At 43.3% G+C, this 15351-nt stretch overlaps 1 protein-coding gene across 7 annotated transcripts in view; it reads left to right on the plus strand.

The window, feature by feature from the left end:
- Window positions 1–9172, plus strand: part of LOC146857231 (uncharacterized) — a 479140-nt gene extending 469968 nt beyond the window's left edge. For 4 of the 7 annotated variants that reach the window (XM_085647720.1, XM_085647723.1, XM_085647725.1 and 1 more), the window contains one exon: window positions 6966–9171. Coding sequence is in view for 1 of the 7 variants with exons in the window: in XM_085647722.1 (XP_085503848.1) it covers window positions 6966–7028 (63 nt within the window). In the remaining 6 variants the exon portion in view is untranslated. Of the gene's footprint in view, window positions 1–6405; window positions 6509–6965 lie in introns of those variants that run through there. The other 3 variants (XR_014979879.1, XM_085647722.1, XM_085647721.1) reach the window with 2 other exon arrangements.
- The last annotated feature ends 6179 nt before the right edge of the window (window positions 9173–15351 follow it).

A 15351-nucleotide genomic window follows, 5' to 3' on the forward strand; every position in this document is an offset into this window, starting at 1 on the left:
GAGATTGTTTAATGTACCTTGGAAGGCTTTCGTAAGCTTTGTCAAGATAAAGGCATGGGACATGTGAGAATGTAGAGGGAACGTGGGAACTCCTTCTTGCCATGGTATGCTTGTCTGGAAACAGAGTTTCCTTTGTGCAGAGGGAAAGACTCTTGAACCTTCTAGTGTGTTTTGAGATTATAAAACTGAGGGTTGTTGACTTAGAAACCGGGATTTTGGAATCCGAATGGTCGGACGCGGCTACTTCGGTACAGCGGAACCCTTGTTGCTGAGGCTCTTATCCCCGGCTGTTAAATCCATCGGCCTGGAGTGGGCTAAGATGCAGTGTTTGCACCAGGTGAAATGTTGAGTTTTCATTAATGCCATTGTGATGTGTAGCCAGTGGCTTTGATCATTTGAGGTGTTTTCTTTGTGATGTGTGAGTGAGTCAAGGTGCACATCCAAAGTAATCATTTGATGTATATAGTGTACATATATCTTTCTGATTTTTTGCAGGACGTTCAGGATTATTTCTCTGAGTTTTATCTCATAATCTTTGCTGCTTGTATTTCATATTATTATCCATGCATTTAACTGTGTCATTTACCAAGTGTGTTATTATTGCTTGTATATATATATATCTCTACGTACATTTGAATGTTATTCATTTGACATCTGGGAAAGCCTTTCTGTTAGAGAGCATTGCATAAATAAAACCCTAAGCCTTATTTTAAAAAGAGAGTCTTTGCATTTTGTAAAGTGAAACCCCTTTTCTAGGTGTTGTTGTGTTTTATGTCTCCTGCTTCGCTGTGTTTGAGCCACCGTGTGGGAGTATTTGTGGAACTCTGTATTATCTGAAAGGCGAAGCAAGACATTTGGCATCATTTGTAGGATTTACGAAAAGTGCACTTTTAAAAGGGAAAGATGCTCTGTAAAATGGCCATGTTTTCAGATGCAGATTCCCAGATGCCAACTGAGTTATTTGAGTGGGAGATTGCCTCTAATGCATGTTTAAAATATGAGGGGCAAAACAGATAATTAAATGTGTACAAGATTTTTCTTTAAAAAGATGGTAAGCAACTTGGTATTTCAGACAGAAATAGTGGTGTCATTTTGAATGCATTGCTCAGAATGTAGGAAAAATATGGACAGTTGGAAAAAGAACGTAATGAGCTGAAAAAAGAGTTAGCTGACGCTGAGTTTGAAAATAAATCTTTGAAAAGAGGGTTGAAAATGTACAAAGCACCACAGCCTTTTATTTTGCCAGGCTGTTTAGATAGCTAGAGTGATTCATTCGTGAAAAATGTGGATGCAGAGAAGCTGCAGGTAAATTTACAGTGCTCATAGGAGGTTTTAATTAATTTGTTTGAGGACGTTCCTCAGCCAGAAATGAATGTTATTTTGGTTGAATTTGAAGCTTCCGAAGTAACGTTGAACCGAGAAAATGTAAACGTGCAGGAAGATAAACAAACCAGCCTGTTAGAACTAGCAATCGTTGGTTGCAGTTATAAATCAATCATGTCAGTGAATGGCAAACCTTGCTTTACATGGAGAGACGCTATTTTGAAAAAGAAATGACAGAAAATGTGATTTTTAAACTCAACTCGAGTTTAGACTTGAAGAGGAGCAGCAATGTGCTTTTGAATCTGCAAAAGAGATTATGCAATGTGTTTTAAACGTGTGGCCAATGCAGAAAAGGGAGATTGAACTACATGTGACAGTTCAGGGGCAGTGTGCCACTTTGAGTATCTGCGAAAAACAAATAGAAGAGTGTACTTTTAGACTTTTGGACTGAAACATTTTCACATGCTGGAGAATGTTTTGCTTGCACTGTGACAGACACAGGGCAGACACAGTTGTGTGTGAGTTTTTGTGCTCTGATAGATACAGGACAGACACTGTTGATTTTGAGTTGTGCTCTGACAGACCTAATGCAGACACAATTGTGTATGTGTTTTTGTGCTGTGACAGACACAGGGCAGATAGATGCTTTTGTACTTTTGCAGGCTCACAGACACTGGGCAGATGACAATAAGGCATAGTGTGATTTTTCTCTAATGCGATTTTTTTTTTTATGGAGTTTTATATAGCGCCAACTTGACCCGAAGGTATCGGGTATCAGAGCGCTTTACATAGCACCAGTTGCGTTACATAAGGACACATTCACGCTTCGGCATTTCAATTTAAAGCACCGAATGCAGATGGCTAATAGAAAATCGGACATTTTGCTTGTTTGGAGGGTGGAATTTAGTCCAATGAGGGTGGGTTGAGAAGTCCAAGCAGACAGGGCTTTTGTGTTGACCCACCTTGGGTAAATCGGAGGACAGAGTACCTTCAAATGAATAAAGGTAGAAAAAACATTCGGGTCAGTGGATGGACGGGAGTCGTTATTTATTTGCTTGTATTTTCCACAATGTTGTTCTATGCAGGGCTTTAAGTGGGCCGGGTCCTGCCGGTGCAAGCAGGTGCTGAGACTGGTCTCAATCGGGCTCTCCCTTTTTGCATTCACCCTCAGGGTGAAAAAAACCTTTTAACTTTGCAGCAGTGCCACGCCTATGTCTTTGATGTAATTTCAAAGAGACTCGTTATAGTTGTTTCACAGTTAAATCATTTCAGAACGGAACCATTTTCAATATTCTATACAACAAAGCCATAGTTGTTGCTTATTTAACTCATACAACTAACAACCGTTGACAAAGCTCATAGTTCTGGCTATTTGTAGGTCTAAGGATACTTGTTGTATTATATATCTGGATGCAATGACAGAGGCAGCAAAATACCAGTCGGGCAGCACACTATGCTAAGCAGTTTTTTTAGTTTGTTTTAAGCCACGCCCATAATTACATCGGCTACAGCCCTTTTAAGGGACATCCCGATTGTTTAGTTCCACTCAGAGCCCTGGTTCTACGTCAACCAGTTTTCTGGTCTGATTCCAGTCTACCGTTTTTTTTCTCCCAGCGCCTTACTCTGGTTTTTAATCTGCCCTTGAGGGACTGCGTACTATAATTTAAGCAGTTTCATCCAATAGCATAAGAAACAGTACGCCTTCCACTGCACAGGAATGTCAAACTGCAAAGGCCTTTATTATCGGATAATCGTATGTCGAGTAGTTGGTGTAATGGCTGCGGGCATGTCTGTTGTGTGTATGTATGGTAGTATCTGTGCATGAGCTGTGTGTCTGTCTGTGGGCGTGGTATGTGTGTGGGTGTTTGTTGGGTGTGGGTGGTTTTGGTCTTTATCGGTGGTTTATGTACCTGTGTGGAGTTTATGCTTGGCGTATAATGTAAGTGGTGTGGCATGTCTTTGGTATATGTGTTTTTGTGTGTTTATTGTGCGCGTGAGGATTTTGTCTTTTATCGGTGGTTTATGTACCTGTGTGGTGTTTATGCTTGGAGTGTAATGTAAGTGGTGTGGTATGTCTTTCGTATATGTGTACTCTACTACTCACTCTCTTCTCCTCCCGCTCTACTCCTCTACTACTCACTCTCTACTACTCACTCTCTACTACTCTCTACTCCTCACTCTCTCCTACCCTCTACTCCTCACGATCTACTAATCACTCCCTACTACTCTACTATTCACTCTCCACTACTCTCTACTACTCTACTACTCACTCTCTACTACTCACTCTACTTCTCACTCTCTACTACTACTCACTGTCTACTACTCCTCACTGTCTACTACTCTCTAAATCTACTACTCACTCTACTACTCATTCTACTACTCACTCTCTACTACTCTACTACTCACTCTACTACTCACTCTACTACTCACTCTACTACTCTCTCTCTACTACTCTCTCTACTACACTCTCTACCACACTCTCTACTACACTCTACTCCTCACTCTCTGCTAATCACTCCCTACTACTCTACTACTCACTCCACTACTCTCTACTGCTCACTCTCTACTACTCACTCCCTACTACTCACTCTACTAACTCTCTACTACTCTGCTACTCACTCTCTACTACTCACTCTCTACTACTCATTCTCTACTACTCACTCTCTACTACTACTCACTCTCTACTACTCTACTACTACTCTACTACTCTCTAAATCTACTACTCACTCTCTACTACTCACTCTCTACTACTCACTCTACTACTCACTCTACTACTTACTGTCTACTACTCTCTACTACTACTCACTCTCTACTACTCATTCTCTACTTCTCACTCTCTACTACTCTACTACTCACTCTACTACTCACTCTACTACACTCTCTACTACACTCTCTACTACACTCTCTACTACTCACTCTCTACTACTCACTCTCTACTACTCTCTACTACTCACTCTCTACTGCTTTCTACTACTCTCTACTACTCACTCACTAATACACGCACTCACTACTACACGCACTCACTACTACACGCACTCTACTACTCACTCACTACTCCTCATTCTCTACTACTCACTCTCTACTACTCACTCTCTACTACTATTCACTCTACTATTCACTTTACTACTCACTCTCTACTACACACTCTACTACTCACTCTTTACTACTCACTCTCTACTACTACTCACTCTCTACTACTACTCACTCTCTACTACTACTCACTCTCTACTACTCACTCTCTACTACTCACTCTACTACTCACTCTACTACTGACTACTACTCACTCTACTACTCACTCTCTACTACTCACTCTACTACTCACTCACTACTACTCACTCTACTACTCACTCTCTACTACTCTCTACTCTACTCTATACAACTCACTCTACTACTCACTCTCTACTACTTCACTACTCACTCTACTACTCACTCTACTACTCTCTCTATTACTCTCTACTACTCACTCTCTACTACCCTCTGTACTACTCACTCTACTACTCTCTACTACTCACTCTCTAATACTCACTCTACTACTCACTCTACTACGCTCTCTCTACTACTCTACTACTTACTCTCTACTACTCACTCTCTACTACTATTCACTCTACTATTCACTTTACTACTCACTCTCTACTACACACTCTACTACTCACTCTTTACTACTCACTCTCTACTACTACTCACTCTCTACTACTACTCACTCTCTACTACTCACTCTCTACTACTCACTCTCTACTACTCACTCTACTACTCACTCTACTACTGACTACTACTCACTCTACTACTCACTCTCTACTACTCACTCTACTACTCACTCACTACTACTCACTCTACTACTCACTCTCTACTACTCTCTACTCTACTCTATACAACTCACTCTACTACTCACTCTCTACTACTTCACTACTCACTCTACTACTCACTCTACTACTCTCTCTATTACTCTCTACTACTCACTCTCTACTACCCTCTGTACTACTCACTCTACTACTCTCTACTACTCACTCTCTAATACTCACTCTACTACTCACTCTACTACGCTCTCTCTACTACTCACTCTACTACTTACTCTCTACTACTCACTCTCAACTCCTCACTCTCTACTACTCTCTACTCCTCTCTCTACTGCTCACTCTCTACTACTCCCTCTACTACTCACTCTCTACTACTACTCTACTCTCTGCTACTCTACTACTCTGCTACTACTCACTCACTACTACTCTGCTACTACTCTCTACTACTCACTCTCTTCTACTCAACTCACTCTCTCTACTACTCACTCTACTCTCTACTACTCACTCCCCTACTACTCACTCTCTACTCTACTCTAATACCTCTCTCTCTCTACTACTCTCCCTACTACTCTATATATATATATATATATATATATATATATCTCCTCGGAGCCGAAACGTTATGGCGGCACAGCAATAAACTATTGAAGAAACCAACTAACCTGGGTCCGTGTTTGGAGCAAATGCCTGGAGAGCGCAGTGTAAAGATGTGTGCATATATATATATATATGTATGTATATACATCAGCATATCTATATAAATGCGTGCATGTTATGTACATGAAAGTTTTAAAAACACTAATAAAAGCAAAGTAAAAAACCACCTAATTACAAACAAAATTGCTTTAACTTAAACGAGGGCGAGACCTATTGCATTTTCCATGCTTGTTTTGTTAGGCACGGGGAGATTACGTGATTTGCCCAGAATCACAGGATGTTCAGCATCAATGCCGAGACTTGAACACGGTTCTCCAGATTGGAGGTCGACCGCCCTAGCCCTCAGGCCAACTCCTCTCCCCAATTGGTGATGTGTTTCCCCAAGACACACAGAACAGATAATGCAAAAGGAGCAAATGTGATCAAATGTACATACAGACAGAAACTGCAGTTTTGTATGAATAGTTGGTGCAAGTCCCAATAGAAAGTCCAGGAGTGGTGTTTGAGGTGCCTGAGACACAGGATTCCCCAGTGAAGTTGCAAATTGTATTGCAAAGCGCAGCTACTGTATATCCTGTAGATGCTCATTGTCCTATACATTCACTAGACAGAACCTTTAATTCCCTTACAGATGAAAAGGCTAATATCTTGGAGATAGAGGTGGTGACACACAATTCTGATTTGGTGGGCATGACTGAGTGCGAGCATCCAGGAGAAAAAGAAACTACCAACAGGTGGGCAGAGAATTAAAAAGGGATGCATGTTCCCCTAGACTTACTTAGAACTGTGATTCTTATGTGTCAGTATGCACAGCGCAGACCAGTCCCACAGAAGGTGAGGGGCCAGTTGAAGAAAGTAAAATTACCAGAGCATATAGGGCAGATGAATTGCATTGGGCTCATGCCAAATGATCAAGGGTGCACGTATTCAGAAGTGTGTGGAGAAATAGTCAGGAAGGGGACTGCCCCAGCCCTTCTTACTGAGCAAGGAGAAGGAGAGTGTCACTCCAATACCAAGAATTCAGAGGTCATAGTTTAGGTAGAATTCTCAGATAATTCCCCAGAGCCAGCAGAGAACCATGCTGACAGGAATGATAATATTGTGCCACCAGACCCAAAAACAGAAAAAGGAGTAAATGTGCTTTTTGGAAAATATTTTTTGCAAGAAGAGTGATGCTTGTTTCTTTTCCAGATCATACCGCCACATGTTGGTGCACCTGATGTCCCTGTCCTGCGTATGAGTGCCTTTGTCTGAGTGGGCCCCCCCCCCCAACCCTGGAGCGATCACCAGACAACGGAAACAAGCACCATTGCTGAAATCCTTTGGCTTAAACCAGACGAATTTACCAAGCCAGCGGTCATTAACTGATGTTATGAACATGAAGTAAAATGTTTAAAAATTTCAAAGAAAGAGAGTGTTGACTTTTCACACTAGAGGATATTTTCTTTCAATCTAGAAAGTTAACAGAAATGCTGTTCAGTTTGAAAAAAGAACACACAAAATATATTGTGAAATTAAAATGACAGAAGATGCTTTTCAGTTTAAAGATGAGGATGTTGCCTTTATTTTTTAAGAACAAAATATATACGTTTGGCTGCTTTAATAGTAGAAGTTCTAGAATTAGCTATTTGTGACATTAGGAGCATTAATGAGTTAATATGCTTGATTCTATTTGTGCATTCATTTTGTGTATTCATCATACATTTATTCTTGATGCTGAGTATTCTGATATGCATGCTTTTATAATGTCACTATTTTACCATGTGTTTCATTTATATTTTTGCTTTCAGTTAAGCACGTGTTTATACTGTCACTGTTTTAATGTGTACTTCAATTATATTTGTGCTTCCGGTTAAGAAGTTCAGTTTTTTTATATATGTATGTTATGATAGTCAAAGGTCATGGGGTGGAATTTAGTGCTAGAGGCACTCTTATGGTCTGACTCCACATGATGACCTTTGACTACCATCATTTTAATTGACTTTGGTGTTTTACTTTACCCTAGCATGAATGTACAATGTCCTGCATATGCCATGTTTGTCTTGAAGGTTTCGTTCTTGTAATCTTGCAGTCTCACAGTGGGAGGTCTCACAGAGTAGAACAGCCTTCTCAAGAACAGAATGTGTGGGATGTGCATTTGAAAGCATGAGAGACAGGTGTGGAATGTACTTTTTGGTCTCGAAGTGCAGTGTTATAAGCAGTGGTGCACAAATGTGCACTGTTGTACATTGAGAGATGAAGGATGTGATGCTATGCGCAGTGGTGCTCAAATGTGCATTATGTTGTACATTGAGAGAAAAAGAATGTGATGCTATAGAAGTGGTGCACAAATGTGCATTGTGTTGTACATCGGGAAGTATTATGAAGTTCTTACTATTGGCTTTGACATGGCCTCATGTCATCCAGAATTCTGACTATGGCTTGCTTGAGCTTTTCTGTGCGCACAGACAGGCCCCCAGAGTGTTTGCAAGTTGCTTGGGTTAATCACGTTCAAGGTTTGTTTTGGGAGAGATGGTTTAATGTACCCTGGAAGGCTTTCATAAGCTTCGTCAAGATAAAGGCTGGGACATGTGAGAATGTAGAGATACGTGGGAACTCCTTCTTGCCGTGGAATGGTTGCCTGGAAACTGGCCAGTTCCAGTAAGTTTCCTTGGCGCAAAGGGAAAGACTCTCGTACCTTCTAGTGTGTTTTGAGATTATAAAGCTGAGGGTTGTTGACTTGGAAACCAGGATTTTGGAATCCGAATGGGGACGGACGCTTCTACTTTGGTACAGCGGAACCCTAGTTGCTGAGGCTCTTATCCCCAGCTGTTAAATCCCCTAGTCTGGAGTGGGCTAAGATGCAGCATTTGCACCAGGTGAAGTGTTTAGTTTTGATTATTGCCATTGTGATGTATGGCCAGTGGTTTTGATCATTTGAGGTGTTTTCTTTGTGATGTGAGTGAGTGAGTCAAGGTTCACATCCAAAGTAATAATTTGATGTATTTAGTGTACATATATCTTTCTGATCTCTTGCAGGAGATCCAGTATTATTTCCTTGAGTTTTAGCTCATATTATTTGCTGCTTGTATTTCATATTATTATCCATACATTTAACTGTTGCATTTACCAAGTGTGTTGTTATTGCTTGCATATAAATATGTATATCTATCAATATACATTTGAATGTTATTCATTTGACATCTGGGAAAGCCTTTCCTTTAGAGAGCACTGCATAAATAAAACTCCAAGCCTTATTCTAAAAAGAGTCTTTGCATTTTGTAAAGTTAAACCCCTTTTCTAGGTGGTGTTGTGTTTTATGTTTCCTGCTTCGCAGTGTTTGAGCCACCGTGTGGGAGTATTTGTGGAACTCTGTATTATCTGAAAGGCGAAGCAAGACAACCATATTATCCTTGAAATTAACTCAATGGTCTGATATGTGCCCATTTCTTTTCCTGATTTCACTACTTGAATAAATCTTTCTGGTTCATAACATGCAGGTGTTTGTGCTATTAATATAGCAGAAGGATGTGGAATTGGGGATCCTTCCGCCTATTGTTGTCTTCACAAAGTGTCAGCTTTCCTATGTTTTTTTCCAGGACAATATTTGATCTCATAGTCAAATCATGTGAAAAATACACTCCATCTTGTTGGCCAGGGATTGGAGCATTCCATCACCTGGATATATTCCAAATTCTTGTGATCAGTCCAAATCATAATTCTGTGTTGTGCGAAATAATGCCTCCAATGCTGAAAGGCTTCCTTAAGAGCAAGGCATTCCCTGTCGTAAGTGGTGCAATTCCTCTCTGCTACCAAAAAAAACCTTAGCTACTGGATGTTACAATCCAGGTTACACATTTTGTCTCTGAAGAATTTCTTCAATGGATTGCAAGGGAATATTTGTGTCAACAGTAAAGGGTAATAGACACTCTGGATGCTGCAAGACTGGAACCGGAGTAAAAGGTTGAGTGAATAAAATCTGTGCCTCCATAGGAGATGTTGTGTTGTATGAAGCCCTTCTTTAAGTTTTCATCCAAATGCTTCCGTAACACTCCATCCTCGTGTATCATCAATGAGTACATTTTTCCATGAGGAATCTTAGCTTCAATGATCAAATAAACGGGGCAATCAGATGCCCCGTGTGGGGGAAATACCTCTGTGCCTCATTTATTAAATACTTCTGCAAACTGTTTATTCAGTTCAGAAATCTTATCCTTGTTAGTTCCTATTTGTAAAGAATTGCAGACTGTCTGTCTAGGATTTTTTTGTTTCTTGGAGGGGACATGTCTGTTGACAATAGTGTGATGCAAGTTGAATCCATTCCGTGTTGTCAATCTATTCTAGGGAAACGTACGGGTAACCAAGGAGACCCTAATACTATAGCAAAGTTTCAAGAAGCAATTTGATTAACATCTATTGGCTCAAAATGTCATCCCTAGAAGCCACCTCTATCGGAGCAGTCTCTAAATATACATCTCATGAAGTTAGTGGTTTGCCCTCAATAGCCACAATCTTCTCAACAGTTTCTTTGTTGTGGACATCCAACTTTATCTGGGACTGAAAGGAGTTATCCATAAAGTTTCCACTGACACCAGAATCATTTAAAGCTTAAACCTGTACAGGTCCCTTCACAATGCCTAAGGTAACTGTCATCATAAATTAAGTCTTTTTAGGGGCTATACTGAAATCACTACTCTTTCCCAGCCGTGGATGGCCGTTCAATGCTGGACAGGTTCTTTTCCTGATAACAGTGGGCAACTGTAAACAAAATTGTTCATTTTGTCCATAATAAAGAATTAGACCCTTTCGCCTCCTCTCTCGTCTTGTTAAATTATGCCTAAAGTGGCCAATATGTGTAGGTTCTATCCCTGTCTCCTTCGTCTTATTTTTCTTTGGAAAATTGAGGAAGACTTTGGGTACTCCCCGTCTTTTCTTCACTCTTCTACTACAAATCCAAACATCTATTTGGCGCTTTGTCTGTGATGGCATTGGTATGCAAGAGAGGATTGTTAGTAATAATTGGGGGGGGGGGGCATTGTAAGGCTTAACTGGACAAATAAGAAAGAATAGAGGTGAAGTTTGCTTTATCTCTTGAAAATTGGCCTGAATGGACCATGACATGTAATTGGCACTGGGCAAAACAAAAAGAAAAAAGGTCTTGAACCAGGTGGGAACATTTGTTAATCTTTTTGGTGATGCTACGGGGGAAGATCTCACTTCTCACGACTGTTATTTACTTATTGAAGTTCACTGCACTGCCATCGCTTGACCCTACTGTGATTCTATAGCAAGACCGGTGGCAATGATTATGCTCTACTTTCTTTATTTTTCACAACCAGCAGTGTTCAACATTGAAACAAAAACTATCTTGCCCATGGAACCTAGGGAAAGGGCAACAACAGAGGTGAACCAATAGACGGCATTAGGCGTCTTTCTTTTCCTGCTCCACCTGCACTTCAGTCGATTTTCTGTGTTTCTTAAATATTGTCATAATGCTTATTTGCTCAATGTTGTGATCTAATATTTTTTCTTGCTCATCTGAAGCGGCAAGCTTGCCGCAGGATTTAAGCCCGCGGCAGCGTTCTCATCGCTCCATTCGCAGCTTTTGTTGTGGCGGGCTTCGCTGTAGCGGTGGAAGGCTGTTAGAAGGCGCGCGTGTAGCGCGAGCTGTGGCTCTACGGGGACGCACATACTTTCCTGTCAGGATTCTTCCTGCCAGCAGTGCGTTCCCTGCCAAGCTGCAGCCCACGCCGCCTGGAAACCAGACATCCGTGTATCACTGGTCTGTATGTGAATATTTAGACAGCCTGGACGGGTTTGTTTTACCCCGTGTTCTCCTCCATAGTAAGGTTCACATTTAATAAGGTTGTCATTGTGGGCCCGGCCCAGGTGTAGTATTAACCCCTTGACAGGTGGGTGTGTTGGCCCCAGGGGTCCTAGCTCCCCAAATTCCAGCTCTTTGCGGCCAATAATTTCAGGGCTTCTAGCCTGCCAAAAGCCTTAGAACCCCAGGTTCGCCAAAATATTTGAGGCAGAGGGACACTAGCATTTAGGACTTAGTCTACCATGGAGGGGGATTATGTTGAGGAGTCCCTGCAGGTCCTGGCCCTGGATGATGAGTTTGTGAGGCTGTGGATGCCTCCATCCAGCAGGCAATCGGGGCGGCCATGGGTCCCTTTGAGAGACTCCTCATGCAAATAGCGTAGTCCTACGCTGATGGCCCTCCCTCAAGGGGCCACGTTCCCCCTCTCACTGGTCCCCCAAAACGCAAGCAGGAGTCAGCTGTGGACCTAAGCACCTTTGAGTGCCTTAAGAAGGCCTTTATCGCACGCCCATTTCCTGAACACTCAGGTGTGTTAGAGGAGGTTGCTCCCTTGTCCCCGCATGGCGGAGGGGGGATGATGAGGGTGAGGATTCTCCCACTGAATCCACTGAGGAAGCGGGCCCCTCCCGACCCTGGCGCCCAGCTATATGTGGTGCGGACCCTCCCTCGGACATGTTGGTCCTGGAGGACCTCCTTCATCCTCGCTCCACGGAGTGTATTCCGAGTGATCAGGTCGCTCAGTTTGTGGCGAGCCGCCCGAGGAAACCTCTGGAGAAAGAGGTCAGGACTTGCCCGAGGGTGGAATGCCCACGACCCGCCCTCGCAGGTAAGGTGGCGGTCACACCTGAGATTAACACTAGGATGGCCACTTTCCTTCAGAAGTATATCCGTTACCCTAAAAAAGGGATAGATAGATCCTGGAAGTCATGCCAGGACAAGCTCCTGGGCGCTTGCGAACCCCTTACTAAGATCTTAGACCTTATGGAGGAAGCTAAGGCATCCAATACCGCGCTCTCCCCGAGTCTGTGTCCAGCTAGGCCCAGCGTGCCATTGTGTTTATGGGCAACGCCAACTGCGCCCTCTTGGCTGAGAGGAAACGCTCCCTACTGTTGAAGGTGGACCCCAAGCTTGAGGATCTTGCCTCCTCTGAGGCAGGTGCTGTGGCTGACAGGGGACTCTTCGGAGAACCTTTTGTTAAGGAACTCACTAAATTCATGACAACCTTGTCAACCTTAGACAAGGCGCAGGCCTCCATAAAGAAGGTTTTTCACCCGAACGTTTTTGTCGGAGCCGGTCGTCACAGTGATTTCTACACTCAACCCCCTTCCAGAGGCTTCAGGAAGATGCAGGAGCAGCCCAAGCAGGAGTTCTTCCAGTCAAGGAGAAAAAACACAGGCTGAGGCTCCAGAGGCACAACCAGAGGTCACTTTCAGACCAAATCAGGTGAGAATATCCCTTTACCCCAGTCACAGGTAGGTGGCAGACTGGCTTTATTTGCACGCAATTGGAAGGCTATTACCTCAGATTCATGGGTGCTACAGACCATCAGGGGTTTCCACATAGTTTTATGGCAACCCAACACAAGAATTCCGTCCCCGTCCCTAGTGGTTACCAAAGCCCAGAACGCCCTGGTAGACAGGGAAGTGCAGGATCTGTTAAGCAAGGGGGCGATCACTCACTTCTCCCTCCACCCAAGGGGTTTTCTAAGCAACATCTTTTTGGTGGACAAATCAGATGGGGGTCAGTACCCGGTTATCAATCTAAAGGAGTTCAACAGCTGTTTGGTGTACCAGCATTTCAAAATGGTGTTGATCCACCTGCTGCACGACCTCCTGCACCCAGACGACTGGATGGTGCGTCTAGACTTAAAGGACGCTTACCTGGCGGTTCCCAACTTTTCCCCACACTGCCGGTTCCTTCAGTTTCAGTGGAAAGGGCAGGTTTACGAGTTCACCACCCTTCCTTTCGGTCTGTCTTCCTCACCTTGGAGAACCCTGTCCAGAACTACCAATACTCTCCGGCAGGTCGCCAGAATAGTGGGTCTCTGGTCGTCCTCAATACAGGCCATCTTTCTGGGACCTTTCCACTACAGGGCCCTCCAGAGGCTCAAAGCCACCCACCTGAGGAAAGGTCTGCAGTTCGCAGAGCAGGTTCCTCTCATGGAAGAGGTAAGGTTAGCGATGTGGTGGTGGTTGGACCATATGGAGGCCTGGAATGGGCTAGCCATCTTCAGCTCCACCCCGGACATGGTTATAGACTTCGACGCTAGGAAGTCAGGCTGGGGAGCGCACTGCAGGGTTTCCTTTACAGGAGGAGAGTGGTCCGCAGACGAGCAGCAGCTTCACATCAACTGCCTGGAATTGTTGGTGGGCTCCTTCGCCATCAAGTGCTGGACGAAGGACAAGGTCAGCTGCAGTGTCCTCCTCAAGATGGACAATGTCTCTGCTGTCCGCTACATAATTCACAAAATCCAAAGTGCTTGCGGACATGGCCAAGGCGTTCCAGACCTTTTGCCTCGAACACAACATCGTGGTGACAGCGGAGTATCTTCCCGGGGCATCCAATGTGGCCACAGATTGGTACCCTAGAGTGTGGTCGGATGTGAGTCTCTGGCAGCTGAAGCCCAGAGGTTTCAAACCCTACGGGGCCCGTTCTCAACAGATCTCTTCACCTCTCGCTGGACCATCAACTTCCCAGGTTCTTCAGCTGAAAGCCAGACCCTCTGGCGGCGGCCATGGATGCCTTTCTCCGGGATTGCTTGAAAGAGGCGGGTTATGCCTTTCCTCCGTTCGCCAGTTCATGTTCATCTCTGTATCCTCTGGCTTCTTGTAGGGTTCCAGACTGCTAAAACGGACTAGTGGAATTCGATGAGGCCAGCCGGTCACAGTCAAGAAAGAGAAGATATCCCAGCAGCCCGTGCCGTTCAGGAAGCCTGACGATGCCTATTGGTTCACCTCTGTTGTTGACCTTTCCCTAGGATCCATGGGAAAGATTAGTTTTTTGTATTAATGTTGAACACTGCTGGTTGTGGAAAATAAAGAAAGTAGAGCATAATCCTCGCCTCCGTGTCCTTAATAGAATTGAAACTTTCCTTCATGTTTACTAGGAAATTTTTCATTCTCCAGAGCTGCTACTCTGTTCTCTCTTTTCTGCCCCTGAACTACTTAATTCAGTTAATTGAGACAGCAAGAAGGCCCTCTCTTGCCTGGCTAACCTTGATTCCTCCTGGATATTTGTGATGGCCTGGGAGATAGCCTGGAGGAGATATCATCAAAGCCCATCCTAAAACAAGCATTTGCAATGTAGTAGGTCTCACATTTACGAGCGTTTGGGCTATTGGCATTGTAAATGGCAATGACTTTTATTTATGTGTTATTTCGCAATAGCGTAAACTCTTGCAAATGCAAGATCTATTGCATTGCAAATGCATTTGTGCTATAAAAATAATAAAAAAGCGTTTGGAGAGAGCATGACCTTCCTGTAACAGCTGGCATGGCAAAGCTATTTGAGAAACTAGTGCTCAGGAGGCTGTAATTAAAGTCTACCGAGTTACAACATGCGTAACAGGGGGTGTCGCCATGGGAGGTTATAAAATGAGACAAGGCAGTGCTGAGAAGGAACTACTAAGCTTATTGAAATGAATGCCTTTGTTGGTCCATGTCTTCCAATATACAGTGTAGCTCGCTGATTTAAATTTTGGGTTCTTCCAAATTGAAGCTAAGTTTTTTTTATCTGGATGTCTAGTAGATTTTTTCTTTTTTTAGAATTGCATGT

Source organism: Triturus cristatus, chromosome 3_2 (assembly GCF_964204655.1).
Source record: "Triturus cristatus chromosome 3_2, aTriCri1.1, whole genome shotgun sequence".
In the NCBI taxonomy this organism is placed as follows: domain Eukaryota; kingdom Metazoa; phylum Chordata; class Amphibia; order Caudata; family Salamandridae; genus Triturus; species Triturus cristatus.